This window comes from Cherax quadricarinatus, chromosome 13 (assembly GCF_038502225.1).
Source record: "Cherax quadricarinatus isolate ZL_2023a chromosome 13, ASM3850222v1, whole genome shotgun sequence".
Lineage (NCBI taxonomy): Eukaryota > Metazoa > Arthropoda > Malacostraca > Decapoda > Parastacidae > Cherax > Cherax quadricarinatus.
The window spans coordinates 48790150-48806275 of NC_091304.1; the positions used below are offsets into that span (position 1 = coordinate 48790150).

A 16126-nucleotide genomic window follows, 5' to 3' on the forward strand; every position below is an offset into this window, starting at 1 on the left:
TATACAGTACACACATTACTTACCTTAAAATATTTTCGTACTTAGCTTATAGTGAGTGGTGAATATATTTATTGTAGGCATTTTTTTTTTTTTTTTTCAACAAGTCGGTCGTCTCCCACCGAGGCAGGGTGACCCAAAAAAAGAAAGAAAATCCCCAAAAAGAAAATACTTTCATCATCATTCAACACTTTCACCACATGCACACATTATCACTGCTTTTGCAGAGGTGCTCAGAATACAACAGTTTAGAAGCATATACATATAAAGATACACAACATATCCCTCCAAACTGCCAATATCTCAAACCCCTCCTTTAAAGTGCAGGCATTGTAGGTATATAGTCTGAATAAAAGAATAATGGGTATAATTGAAAACAGCTGTAAAGTGAAGCTAACTGGTGTCCCTGAATCCCTTCACAAAATATTACCCTGCTCACAACCCAACAGCTCGTCAAGTCCCAAAAACCATTTGTCTCCATTCACTCCTACCTAACATGCTCATGCTGTACATATGGCCAAGCCCCTTGCACACAAAACCTCTTTTACCCCCTCCCTCCAACCTTTCCTAGGACGACTCTTACCCCCTCCTCCAGTCCACTACAGATTTATACACCCTCCAAGTCAACCTATTTTGTCCATCCTCTCTAAATGACCAAACCACCTCAACAACCCCTCCTCAGCCCTTTGAATAATACTCTTAGTAACTCCACACCTCCTAATTTCCACACTACGAATTCTCTGCAAAATATTTACACCACACATTGCCCTTAAACACAGCATCTCCACTGCCTCCAGGCTCCTTCTCACTGTAGCATTTACAACCCATACTTCACACCCATGTAAGTGTTGGTACCACTATACTCTCATACATTCCCTTCTTTGTCATCATGGATAACATTTTTTGTCTCCACAGATACCTCAAAGCACCACTCACCTTTTTTCTTTCATCAATTCTATGGTTAACTTCACCCTTCATAAACCTATCCATTGACAGGTCTACTCCCAAATATCTGAACACATTCACTTCATCCATACTCCCTCTCTCCAATGTGATATCCAATTATTCTTTACCTAACTTGTGATACCCTCATCACTTTACTCTTATCTATGTTCACTTTCACATTCACTTTATCTCTATACTAATCTTTTATTGTCATCTCATAAACTACCCATAAATCTCCAACTTATCATTTACAATTTCAGTTTTTAATGAATTTTATCGTAATTTGTACCTTAACTATTATTTTTAACTTCATGGCTAAACTTTATGCCAGACCTAAATTAAAAAAAGAAACTACATATGTAGCCTTCTACTGTTAAGTAGTCTTAGTCCTAGTCTAAGTTTGCTTCAAATGCTGTGCATACAGTAGGCTTTCACACTGTTAAACTCTTATTTTAAATTTATTCTTATATTTCTTTAAATTTTAATTCTGTTACATATTAACAAAATCACACTCGTGCATGGCTTAACAGGGGAGAATTCTAAGCCACTTTCCCACAGGGATATAAATATTTCTACAAACAGAACTAAAAGGAAAAAAACACATTACCACATTCTCAATTTCTACACTCTGAGGGTTATTCTGCTCAAAGAACTTGCAAGTTTCAGCTAAACGATTCATAGCTTCTAAATACTGTGGGACTCCAATGCTGCTTGGTCGCTCTTTAACCACCGCTTCCACCTGACCAGCAACATTGTAGAAACTAATAACATAATCCAACTCCTGAAGAGTCTTCTCTGTATCTGTCAAAAGAAAAATTTCAAAATTTATTAATTATATAAAAAAAATATATAATCAGTACATTTTGAAGTGTTGTAAGTGGTTATTTGAAAGTGACATATTTCATGATTAAGGTACTGTAACCAATGTAGGTTTGTAATAAAGTTGGTAGAATTACCGACAATATGTAAAGTATTACATTATTTTATTAACTTTGTACACTTGTGGTACAGTACTGTGTGGGTGTAAATACCTTATCACCAGTATTATCTTAATAGGTGCATTTTTTTATATACTGTATTAGAGCACTTATAACTCTGCTACTGTAAGATATATTCATAATCCAAGGTTCAGTTAGTATACTGATGCTTTGCATCAATATTTTAACTATCAATTAATAGCAAGTTTTGTAGCACACATAACTGTGGTTATTTTGATTCCATGCATTATTGCATTTAATATATAACATCTAAAAACAATACAATACTGGTAATTCATTATCGACTCAAAATTAAAAACAAAAAAAAATCCTAATTCATCAATTTATACCAAAAAGGTAGAATCCCACCACAGTGCCAGAAGACAATACAGTATGTAAGGAATACACATGTGCAACAGTTATGTATCTTTATTTCCAAAATGTTTTGCCTATACAGTAGGCTTCTTCCAATAAGGAAATATTACTGTTGCATAACATTTCCTGTGTTCATTAGTCGTGTCCCCAGGCCTCTCCTATAATACACTTGCATTTCATTTTGAATTCTTGTTCACATAAAAATATAAGATTTACTCTACTTCATGGATAATTAAATATAACTAGGAAAGACTGGTCATAGTTTACAGTGTCCCAATAGTTGAATCAATTTATTAAAAACCCATAAAACAGATCAGGGGCTGTAGTGGGACCTTTCCTCTCCTCTGCAATATTGGCAAAAATCGTTGTGTAATTTCAGTGCTAAAAATAAGTGAAATTACAGAACACATCTATGATTATAACACATGTCTATAGGAAAAGAGGTTCCAGTTCCTAGGCAATCAACTTATGAACAGATTTCAGGAGCAAATTAATGTCATAAATGGGGGATCATTATACTGTACTACTCTGCTCAAAGCCGAATAACTTTTGAAATTATTACTAATTGTAAAAACAAGAAAATTTTTATAGTTTTCTTCTTTTTCAGGTCACCCTGCCTTGGTGAGAGATGGCTGACATGTTAAAAAAAAGTTCTGAAATAGTTAAATACCATATAATGTATTGTAAATCTTTTTCTAATGTAATAAGTTTACAATCTGCCTGCACAATGCTGCACATGCAACCAATGACCAACCTACTTTACAGGTTCCACTAATAGCCTCAAAAGTAAAGCTTTTCCAGTGTAAGGCTAGATGCTTATTTGGCTTTTATAAGAATATAGCAGCTACAATAATTTTACACAAATAATTAAATATCAGGGAGCAAGGGGCTAGTAACCCCTTCTCCTGTATATATTACTAAATTTAAAGGGAGAAACTTTTGTTTTTCCTTTTGGGTCACCCCACCTCAGTGGGATACGGCTGGTGCGTTGAAAGATGAAAGAATTAAATATCATAATCATGTACAGTGGACCCTCAGTTATCGGCTGTAATCCATTCCTGAAGGTCGGCCGATAACTGAAATGGCTGATAACTGAATTTATATTTCCCATAAGAATTAATAGAAATAAAATTAATTCGTTCCAAACAAAGATATTCACAAAAAAAATAATTCTTTTTACAATTATGTAAGTATTACATACCTTTATTGAAGGCTAATGCTGGTTTCTGGAAGATAGGGAGGAGGAAAGAGGGAGGCGTTAGTGTTTGGAAGGGTAATCCCCCTCCATGAAGACTAGGTAGTAATGCCTTCTTTGGGTTTACTTCCCTTCTCTGTCTTTTAATGCCACTAGAACCAGCTTGAGAGTCACTGGACCCCTGTCTCACAAAATAACTGTCCAGAGTGCTCTGTTTCTGGCATCTCTTTAAGATTTCCCTGAAGTTGGACAGGGTTTTATCACTAAACATGTTGCAGATATGGCTTGTTTCAGCTTTGTCAGGGTGGTGTTTCTCTACAAAAGCTTGCACCCTGGTCCACACTGCACACACCTCTTTAATCTCTGAAGAAGGCACCTCTTTCACTCCCTCTTCCTCCTCCTCCTCCTCTGAAGCAAGTTCCTCAGCTGCAGTCTGTTGCTGTTCAAGTTGAAGCTCTTGCAGCTCTTCAGTGGTAAGCTCTTCCCTGTGGTCCTCCACCAACTCTTCCACATCCTCGCTACTCACCCCCCAACCCCAGGGGTTTCCCCAAAGACACAATAGAGTCCACAGGGTCGGCAGGGTCAGGGTCACAGTGAGTCTCAAACCTTTCAAAATCCCTCTCTTGGACACAATCTGCATACAGTTTTCTCCAAGCAGAGTTCAAAGTCCTGGAAGTCACTCCCTTCCAAGCCTTACCATGGAGCCATGGTTACTTATTTCACAGTTGCACTGCAAGAAAAACCACTAAAAACAATGGTAAACAAGGAAAATGTTTGGATGTATGAGCAGAAGCTTCCCCAGCCACCGAGAGACAGCCAAACTGAAGCACAAGCTGCCCCAGCCGGCGGATGAACGCATCCAAAATGGCTGATAACCGAGCAAACAGCCGATAACCGAGTGCCAAAAACCCCGCCAATAACCGAGTTGGCCGATAACCAAACCGGCCGATAACCGGGAGTCCACTGTATTTGTAACTAGAAATTGAATGGCATATTGTTTGCTGCTAATCAACAATGCTGAGCCATATAACAAATTAAATTATATTTTTTAAATACAGTATAATATATCACAGCATCTTTCATTAAGTGATAATGACACTTTTCATGGCCTTACTTAATTGTCTTCGCTGCAAGTTACCAGTCTGCTGATACAAGGGCAGAATGGTTGTCTCAAGGCGGGCTAGTCGGTGCTCAAAGGAGTCCAAGATGCTACTCACATTGGTTGCCACTTGACCCGATCGTGACAAGACCTCGCGAAGATTTCGCAACTGGCTCATTTCCTGTGTAGTGTATAAAGAGATGAAGAAAGAATTAAATAAGATAGACTGATGAAGGAGTATATAAATCTTGGGTAGATGGAAGATGATTTAGAGCATGTATGGAAGAGTTGAAGGAAAGTGTGAAAAATGTAATGTACTGAGAGATAAAGTATTATTTTGGAATTATTATTATTATTATTATTATTATTATTATTATTATTATTATTATTATTATTATTATTACTGAGCATTAAACAAGCTGTAACAATAAGAATGTTGGTGCCTGCCTTCACAATGGAAAGTCAGATTTGAAATTGAAGCCTACTATTTGAGTTCATTTGGTTTTCTTAGGTTAAATCTTATAAAGTTATCACAGTTGTATTTTTACAACAGTCTTATAATGTTTAACTCCTAAATTCTAGAGCTTCATGATTCACAAGATTTAATTACCAGGACCATATTTTTATTGAAAGCACCTTGCAAATAAGTTTATTTGTCCACGAGTTTTAGCATGGAATGAAAATCAAGATGAAAATCAACCTTCAGTTTGTATTTTATCTAATATAAAATTATACAGTATTTAACAGGTTTGTTTCAATGAATCTTTTACATTATATGAATGGCATAGTAACAACTGTATTTTTTTTAGAACCAATAACGCACATACATATTCCTAGAAAAAGTTAGTTTATTTAGGCACAGGTACATATAAGTACAATTATCAAAGTGTACATTGCCTAGGAAAGCCCAAAAAAAGTCAGTGACTAATTTCCATTGGGGTCCAGTATGTGAGCGGGTCACCTACCTGTTAGTGACTCTTCCACCTCCACTTACCTCACTATGTTCACAAAGCAATGACAAGCAGCAATATATTTTGCTGAAAATATATAGATATACTAACTACTTCTAAACTCATTTGGTAGAGCATTTGGCTCATGGCCAAAAGGGCAAGGGCTGAATCCTAGGCAGGGTGAGATATATGGGCATAGGCAAGTTTCTATGACTTAGTTCAGTGGACTCTGTCTTAATGGTGCACCTTTGTCTCAGCTGAAGGACCTAGGCTCAATCCTGGAATGGATGGAGACAATAAGCAGGTATCCTCACCCACTGACCCTGTTGAACTAGCAGGAAAAACATCCCCAGGAGTTAGCAAATGATTGTGGGTCACATCCTTAGGGAGAGGACTTAATGACCTGAATGAAATAAGCTACATACGCTACTTGAATTTTTTTGATAATCCTAGTTCACTAATCCTACAGGTTAATAATTCCAAGTGTAATTGAGTATCTCATAGACATTCCTTTTCTGCTAGGCTATGTGCAGCAGGTGGAAAAAGAATAAGTTTATTTAGGCCCGGGTACACATAAGTACAATTATCTTACATAGTGTAAATTACCTGGGTTATCCTAGGTAATTTACACTACATATGATAAGTGTACTTATGTGTACTTATGCCTAAATAAAATTACTTGCTTATTTATTTTTTTCCAACCCACTGCACATTGCCTAACATGAAACGTATATCTAAGAGATAGTTGATTACTGAAGACTACATCCTGAGGGAAGACCTAAGGCTCTCAATGATAATAACTCACTTGGCTTGGCTTTCCTAAGTAATCCTGAGGATAATAGTTCAAATAAAATTTTTCTTCCCATAACCTTGCTCAGTATAATAGTATATTCATGGAGTAAAAGTTTAACCCACAGGAATCATACAGTGCCTGGGAATGCCAAGTAATCAGTTTTGGTCCAAGGAAAAGGAGGATAGCTTCAGTTCCTTGAATCAAGGGCCCATTCCCAAACATTAAGACAGCCTTGAAGAAATAACCATGTAACCCAATTGTATACAAGGACCCAATGGAAAAACAAAGACCCAAATGGAAATACAAGGACCTCAATGGAAACATGGGGACCCCCAAAGGAAAAACAAGAACCCTTATGGAACACCAAGGTCCCCAATGAAAATAAGTCACTTTATCTTACTTTTTTGGGTTATCCTTGGTAATTTACACATATTACTAGGTATGATAATGGTGCTTATGTGTATTTGTACCTAAATAACCTTACTTACATGAAAACCATATTAGGAAGACCCCCCCCCCTCTCAACCAACCGGAAGACGCCTCCGCCCACAATCATCAAAAAATTCTACCGATTTTTCACTCAAATCCATGGGCCACGGTGCCTCCTTTAATCACTAGAGAACTGTGGAACGTGTCAATCTTTCGAAGACGAATGTTTAAACACCAGAGATAAATGCAGCCAAGTGCCATATTTTTATTTTCTCCAAAATCACGGTGAAGGGAAGTTGGTGATTAGCAGGTATATTATTCTCATCCCAAGTCCTATCCTTCAAGTTTACCACTTAAAACCACTCCTACCTACCTTTTCTAACTGCCTAGAGACGTCCATTCTCTTTTCTATAGTTTGTTCTATCATTTTATTTTATCTTTCGTTGTTGTTGGTGCTGGAGTCAGAGTTGTTAAGGGCCACCATGCATTTCTTTCCCTTAGTTGGTGGTTTAAAGGGTCAGCACAACTGACGCCGTATCCAGCCTTGATGCCTAGTTTCTGGGAAATTAGTGCTGGGGCGGAAAAAGGGGACGGGAAGAAGAATGCTCTTTTATTAATACTGGTAGAATTACCGACAATATGTTAAGTAAAAGTACACAAACGCATCTAATGTGATATTTTATTGTGGCAACGTTTCGTTCTCCAGGAGCTTTATCAAGCCGTTACAAACAATACACGGACACAGCCTCTGTGTCCGTGTATTGTTTGTAACGGCTTGATAAAGCTCCTAGAGAGCGAAACGTTGCCACAATAAAATGTAACTGTGGGAACTTATTCGGTCCCAAGTCCCACAAGGTAAATAAGCCGTACGAAACCCCTAATTTCCACAGATAGGCCGTCTGAGTTTTGCGAGCTTCACATCTACTCAAAACACATACTCACACTCGGGTTGGTGGGGAGAGCTCGGCCAGCATTGGTAGCGTGCAGACGTGTCTTCCGAAGGCTCCTCAGTTGTTTGTTGGTGGTGTAGGCCCTGTTTAGGCTCTGCTTTACCGTCTTTCTCTTCTTGTATGCTTGTGTTTTTATAGCTTTCTCTTTATCAGGCGGTGTTGTGTGGCCCATTTCTGGGGGTTCGACTGATACGTCGTTCTCCCCTAAATGGGGGCGAACGACATCTCAGTCGAATGGTAGATAAGGAGCATAGTCTTGTCAAGACTATGCTCCTTAAAAAAAAAACCATACCACGGGCGGGATTTGAACCCGCGGTCAGAGAGTCTCAAAACTCCAGACCGTCGCGTTTTGAGACTCTCTGACCGCGGGTTCAAATCCCGCCCGTGGTATGGTTTGTTTGCAATCGTGTCATTACGATTTCGTGAGTCATGTTAACTATGCTCCTTATCCACCTCGAATTACTCCAGACGTGATGGTGGTTCTTGTGCGTCCTAAGGATGGTGGTACACCCTTCACCAATCCACGGGAAGTCACCAATGCCATCTGTGGATCTCCTTTTGGCAAGGCCTGCATAAATGGGGGTGGATGGCAACTTGGTAGGGGTGCAGCCCTAAGGCTCCGACTCTATCTTAAGTCTTTTCTGGCCAGAAATTTACCACTTAATGCCATTCATGTCCTGGGTAGGTGGAATGTTGTCTGCTGCCGGTTGTTGTTACGGCAGAATTGGACCAATTTCCTCGTCCCTCTCAGATGAGGAGATCCACTCTGAGTTGGTTTTAAGCGGGGGTGACGACTTAGGTTTGCGGGAGGTTTGGATTATTATTATTATTATTATAATCAAGGGGGAAGCGCTAAACCCGGAGGATTATACAGCGACTGGGGGGGGGGATGTGGAAGGCATTCAGGCTTAATTCGGGGAACTGGAGCACAGATCCAATTCCCTAAATCAAGAGCCCCTCACCAACATCAAGGAACCTTACCTGAGGGGGGGAGGTTTGGAGCCTCTCGACTCGTATGGTTCGTGTATTTTTCTCGGGTGCTCTCCCGAGATTTGTGACTTTTGGCAGTCTAACGTTTCCTGTTCTTCCTTATACTTTTCCTTTACTCCGGTGTCGGAAATGTTTCCTTTTTGGGCATGGAGAGCTGTCTTGCCGTCTTGCAGGTTTCACCCAGTCGTTAAAGACGGAGTTACCTGTACCCGCCCAGCCTCATGCTACTTCTGTAAAGGGAACCACAAGGTAACGTCCCTATCTTGTCCAGCATATCGCCAGGCTCATGATTTGGCAAACTCAGCTAGGGCCCAGTCTCTTTCACTCGATGAATTTAACTCCAGCTTGAGGTCCGTGAAGCCAGTCGCAGTCCGTCAGCCTTTGCCTCCTCCGCCTCCAGTGCCCCCCAATAAGAGCATCTCCCCAGCACCAGTACAGCTAGAGCACCTGTTCTCTGCAGCTGTGAGGGCTAATGTCCCTGTTTCATTATTATTATTATAATCAAAAAGAAGCGCTAAGCCACAAGGGCTATACAGCGTCCCTGTTTCAAATCGGTTTGCTGCTCTTCCTTCAGAGGATTCCCCATCCCTGGGACAGCATCATCTCAGGGTGTCTTCAGGCCCAGCTTCCATTGCGGAAGTTAATGCTCATGCTCCTCCCCGTTCACGATGCATATCCTCCCATCAAGGTGGCATGGATTCAAAATCGACTCGAAGTTCGGTACCCCACCCAGTTCAAGTGGACCTCTTGCCCGACCCAGAGCCTCACACCTTGCAGAAGTGTCCCCCCTCCAATTCTCCTCAACTCCAGCCCCAGCCTGTCCCTATTTCAGGACCCTTCGCTACCGAGGGTTCCGCTTTTTCACTCCCGCCTGCCTGGGCTTCATTTCTGGTTATTAAACAGAGGGACATGGTTATTAAACAAAGAGAAACTGAAGCAAAATAAGTCCCCAGGACCCGATGAGTTGTTTTCCAGGGTACTTAAGGAATGCAAGATGGAGCTTAGTCAGCCATTATTATTATAATAAAAAAGAAGCGCTAAGCTAGTCAGCCATTAACGAACGTGTTTAATGTGTCCATCCTTACCAGTGTTGTGCCAGAGTTGTGGAAGATGGCTAATGTGGTTCCTATATTCAAATCAGGGGACAAGTCCACTCCTTCAAATTACCATCCAATAAGCCTGACATCTATAGTGGGCAAGTTATTAGAATCAATTATAGCTGACATCATTAGAAGTCACCTTGAAGAGCGTAATTTGATTAATCTCGTTCCTGCCTGACAAATTTACTGACGTTCTTCAATAGAACATTTGATGCAGTGGACAGTGATAAAGAATATGATATTTTTTATTTGGATTTTAGTAAAGCCTTCGATAGAGTACCTCACAAGAGACTTAAGAAAAGTGGCAGCTCATGGTATAGGAGGTAAAGTTCTAGCATGGATATTATTATAATCAAAAAGAAGCGCTAAGCCACAAGGGCTATACAGCGACTCTAGCATGGATAGAGGCATGGCTTACCAATAGAAAGCAGAGTTTTGCCATTAATGGGGTGAAATCTGAATGGGGATTAGTCACTAGTGGCATTCAACAAGGATCAGTTTTAGGCCCTCTCTTTTTCATAATTTACATTAATGACCTTGATGAAAAGATTACGAGTGACATGAGTAAATTTGCTGATGATACAAAGATTTTTTTTTTTTAACAAGTCGGCCATCTCCCACCGAGGCAGGGTGACCCAAAAAAAGAAAAAATCCCCAAAAAGAAAATACTTTCATCATCATTCAACACTTTCACCTCACTCACACATAATCACTGATTTTGCAGAGGTGCTCAGAACACAACAGCTTAGAAGCATATACCTATAAAGATGCACAACATATCCCTCCAAACTGCTAATATCCCGAACCCCTCCTTTAGAGTGCAGGCATTGTACTTCCCATTTCCAGGACTCAAGTCCGGCTATATAAAAATAACCGGTTTCCCTGAATCCCTTCACTAAATATTACCCTGCTCACACTCCAACAGATCGTCAGGTCCCAAATACCATTCATCTCCATTCACTCCTATCTAACACACTCACGTACACTTGCTGGAAGTCCAAGCCCCTCACCCACAAAACCTTCTTTACCCCCTCCCTCCAACCTTTTTAAGGACGACCCGTCCCGCCTTCCTTCCCCTACAGATTTATACGCTCTCCATGTCATTCTACTTTGATCCATTCTCTCTAAATGACCAAACCGCCTCAACAACCACTCTTCAGCCCTCTGACTAATACTTTTATTAACTCCACACCTTCTCCTAATTTGCACACTCCGAATTTTCTGCATAATATTTACACCACACATTGCCCTTAGACAGGACATCTCCACAGCCTCCAACCACCTCCTCGCTGCTGCATTCACAACCCAAAGATAGGCCGTAAAATTCATTCTGAGGAGGATAGCAATGAACTCCAGGAGGATTTGGACAAATTAATGTCTTGATCTGAAAAATGGCAGATGAAGTTCAATGTGGATAAGTGTAAAATACTAGTCCTTGGTAATGATAATAACCCTCAAAGCTATAATCTAGGTGAAGTAGAGCTTGATCATACAGAATGTGAAAAAGACTTGGGAGTCATGGTAAGCAGAAATCTAAAGCCAAGACAGCAGTGCCTTAGTATGCAAAACAAGGCTAACAGATTACTAGGATTTATCTCTAGAAGTATAAGTAACAGAAGTCCAAAAGTTATTTTAAAGCTCTATACCTCACTAGTGAGGCCTCATTTGGATTATGCTGCTCAGTTTTGGTCTCCTTACTACAGGATGGATATAGATTCGTTGGAGAACATACAGAGAAGGGAAAGAGCCTGAGCTTGCTACCACCTGCAGCTCATAAGACTGCCATCCCCACGAGCCCCTTTGGGGCAGGGTAGATGGCAGACCAGAGGCTTAGCTTCTCCCTACGAGCCCTGTGAGGGCGGGGACTGTGGCTAGGCCTGGGGACACTTGGTCCCAAAGATGAGGGGGTACTTGTACCTCCTCCCATGGGAGACTTAGGTCTCTAGATACTCCCCAGATAGGGAGCCAAGGCCGGGTCACCACTACTTGGAAAAGACCCAGGCCGGGAGAATACCGGCGAATAAAAAAAAAAAATACAAAGAAGAATGACTAAAATGATTTACTGTGTACGGAATCTCCCATATGAAGATAGACTTAAAGCCTTAAATCTCCACTCTCTGGAGAGACTATGATGTGAATTCACGTCACCAGCAGTTCATGTCATGAAGCCAATTTGCATCGTCAGCACTTAAAGGGTTAAGGGGGTTTTATTTACAATAGCAATGATGACAGTATTATATTCAAGTAAAGTGCTAAAGCAGAAGGGAGGGAGTACTTAGATTTGATCTGATTAATGGATTATATGGGGAAATGATAAACCCTTATGGGTCATACAGGAACTAGGGAATTAGAGGTAATTAGGTTTGATCCAAAAAAGGGGAGGGTAGCTCCAATTTTTGGTTTCAAGAGCATCACTTTATGCTGCCTCAATGGCTAGTTTAACATACACCCCATTCTCACACTGATTATCTTATAAAAATGCTAAACCAGTATGTTGCACCACCACTCAGCACTAAACCAGTATGTTACTCTCACTCTGAGTGGTAATGCAATATAACAGGATCACAGGTGACAGTCTCAAGCAGTGATGCTGGTGATGCATCTGAAGCCAGTCACAACATTCCATTGTATTTTGATAACTACACTAGTATGATTATTTAACATATGCACTATGATATTTAACAGTGCCATTATCACACAAGACAATCCAAATTTTTCTCACAATACTGTACTGACCTGAAAAGGTATTTCACTGTTCTATCATTCTCTGCAAAGGATTGTATCAACAGTGTTGCTTCCATCTCTAAGTCTTCCTTGCTGAATGCTGACCAAATACTTTTAGATTAGCTCATGTTGGTATTCTCTTTAACATCTGAGTAATACCTCCTTGATTCATCTATTCCAAAAAGATCTAGTCATAAAAGAAGAGAATGGTAGCACGTTAGTATGAGTTGCTTGCCTAAAATAACAAGTAAACTGGTAGTAGGTATCATCGCCTCACCGACCCAGTCTAAAGATCAGGCCGCATAAATTGAAAAGGAAACAATACTAAAATTATTATACAGCCTCTCCTCACTTAACGACAGAGTTCCGTTCCTAAGACAATGTCGGTAAACGAATTCGTCATTAAGTGAGGAGCATACTGTAATAAGTGGGTTTGTGTCAACCATCTTTGATATTGTTGTAAGGTCACCTTTGTACCATTTATAACATTTCTGGTATATTTTTAAATGTTTATACAGTAGTTTACTGTATATTGTGATAAACAGAATAGAGGAAATCGGCTCTAATTTAGATATGCATACCGGTCAGAGAGCCTGTCGTAAGGCCTAGTCTTCAGTAAATGAGTACGTCACTAAGTGAGGAGAGGCTGTATTCACAAGAAAGCGCTAAACCCACTTGGGTCATACACACACGAACTAAAGCAGTGTATAATGACAGTAGAAGTTTGTAAGAATTACATGTACTCAAAACAAAGAGAAGACCTGTTAGCATTTGGGGTACCACCCCATATTAGGCAGGTCTTACTTGCACCCAACCATTCTCACTCACCAGTCCAACCTTTTTTAAAACTATCTTAAGTGGTTGCTTCAATGACAGAACTTGACAGTTTGCTCCTTTTATCTTAAACAGAACTGACAAACCGGTGCTTCCATATATCCTTTACTATATTATATTGAAAAGTAGCTTTCCTAACTGAAGACAAATCACCTTTAATTACCACAACGCATCAATGCTAATGTGTTGCCATTATTATCAGTTTCAATACCTTGCCAATTTTCTACTATCATTACCAATTTAGTGTTATCATGATTATTTTTTCAGATATAATCACAATTCAATTCATTGCTGAATTCTTAGGCATTAGGCCATTTAAACTCTGCAACTGTGGTAAGGTGACAACATCAGGGGAGAATTTCTAGAAACATCTTGCATCCTGTTCTTTTCTTGTGTTGGAGAACTTTCATAAGCTAGATCTACCTGAAGAAAGAAAGCAGATTAATGCATTTCATGTGCAGTACTATAGTTCCATTATTTCTAAATAACAACAACTAAATCTAATCTAAAATAGATAGATAAAATCTATCATCAAAATGTGCAATACATGAGGCTGTCGGGTGGAGTATCCAACAGCTATTTCTTATGTAATGTACCCTATATGTATAAACATAATTTTCTTTTATAATATACCATAACTGAGAAATGTTTACACTATGAAGCACATTTTTTTTTTTTTTTTTTTTAACAAGTCGGCAGTCTCCCACCGAGGCAGGGTGACCCAAAAAAGAAAGAAAATCCCCAAAAAAATACTTTCATCATCATTCAACACTTTCACCACACTCACACATTATCACTGCTTTTGCAGAGGTGCTCAGAATACAACAGCTTAGAAGCATATACGTATAAAGATACACAACATATCCCTCCAAACTGCCAATATCCCAAACCCCTCCTTTAAAGTGCAGGCATTGTACTTCCCATTTCCAGGACTCAAGTCCGACTATATGAACATAACCGGTTTCCCTGAATCCCTTCACTAAATATTACCCTGCTCACACTCCAACAGATCGTCAGGTCCCAAGTATCATTCGCCTCCATTCACTCCTATCTAACACGCTCATGCACGCTTGCTAGAAGTCCAAGCCCCTAGCCCACAAAACCTCCTTTACCCCCTCTTTCCAACCCTTTCAAGGATGACCCCTACCCCTCCTTCCTTCCCCTATAGATTTATATGCTTTCCATGTCATTCTACTTTGATCCATTCTCTCTAAATGACCAAACCACCTCAACAACCCCTCTTCTGCCCTCTGACTAATGCTTTTATTAACTCCACACCTTCTCCTAATTTCCACACACTGAATTTTCTGCATAATATTTACACCACACATTGCCCTTAGACAGGACATCTCCACTGCCTCCAACCGTCTCCTCGCTGCTGCATTTACCACCCAAGCTTCACATCCATATAAGAGTGTTGGTACTTCTATACTTTCATACATTCCCTTCTTTGCCTCCATAGATAACGTTTTTTGACTCCACATATACCTCAACGCACCACTCACCTTTTTTCTCTCATCAATTCTATGATTAACCTCATCCTTCATAAATCCATCCGCCGACACGTCAACTCCCAAGTATCTGAAAACATTCACTTCTTCCATACTCCTCCTCCCCAATTTGATATCCAATTTTTCTTTATCTAAATCATTTGATACCCTCATCACCTTACTCTTTTCTATGTTCACTTTCAACTTTCTACCTTTACACACATTCTCAAACTCATCCACTAACCTTTGCAATTTTTCTTTAGAATCTCCCATAAGCACAGTATCATCAGCAAAAAGTAACTGTGTCAATTCCCATTTTGAATTTGATTCCCCATAATTTAATCCCACCCCTCTCCCAAACACCCTAGCATTTACTTCTTTTACAACCCCATCTATAAATATATTAAACAACCATGGTGACATTACACATACTGAATATAAAAAAATTGTAAGACTTACCTGCCATCTTACATGTTCATGAAACAATCTTGCCATATCATAAAAGTGGTAAATAAGATTATTTTACTATATTTAGGGAAAAGCGCTAAACCTTTAGGGGTCATATTATGCTTGGGGAATGGGAAGGTGATCAGATGTGATCTAAGGTAGGGGAGGCCAAGACCAACTCCTTGAATCAAGAGCCCCACACCAGTATAAAGGAACTTGCCTTGAACTACTCTAAAAGAAGAGCTGGTCAAGGGCACTAAGTCTTCAACACTGTATTAGTTTTAAGCTTTGTTCTGCTCCTAATGCAACATACATTCATGGGGTAGCACTGAACATGTAGGGGGTCATAGAGGTCCTGGGGAATGGGAGGTAATCATGTTTGATTCAACTCAGGAGAGAATAACTTCACTTAACTAAATACAGAGCCCTTCATCAACATCAACCCCTCCTTGAAGGGAATACAACACAATACCATTATTATCACTACAGTGCTACTATATTTTTCTTCAACACATCAGTCTGAGAATCCTTTTAATACAATATTTTACCCAAGGCTGGACTTTATCAAGTACCTACTTAGGGTGAAACATATTAAAAGGATTCTCTGCTACTAATGTGTTTTCCATTTGCTGGCTTTTGCCATTGTCTGCCTACTCAAGAATTGCCCTTGGATTATTTTTTTGAGAAACAAACTTAAATGTGGTTTATCTGGTATACTGTATCTCATCTTTTTTGTTGAATCATTTGAATACAGTAGAGGAATGAATATTTTTGCCAATTTTTTAAAAAGCAGTATATTTGTTAATTCAAGAAACTGGCAAAGTTCTTGTC

The 16126-nt window shown here is 39.7% G+C and overlaps 1 protein-coding gene across 4 annotated transcripts in view; it reads right to left on the minus strand.

Moving 5' to 3' along the window:
- Positions 1–7280, minus strand: part of Exo70 (exocyst complex component 7) — a 63118-nt gene extending 55838 nt beyond the window's left edge. For all 4 annotated transcript variants that reach the window (XM_070084705.1, XM_070084703.1, XM_070084704.1 and 1 more), the window contains exons 1-3: positions 7134–7280; positions 4604–4769; positions 1550–1743 (exon numbers count right to left, since the gene is read on the minus strand). In XM_070084705.1, the coding sequence (XP_069940806.1) occupies positions 1550–1743; positions 4604–4769; positions 7134–7187 (414 nt within the window). In that variant the 5' untranslated portion in view covers positions 7188–7280. The remainder of the gene's footprint in view (positions 1–1549; positions 1744–4603; positions 4770–7133) is intronic.
- Between the last annotated feature and the right edge of the window lie 8846 nt (positions 7281–16126).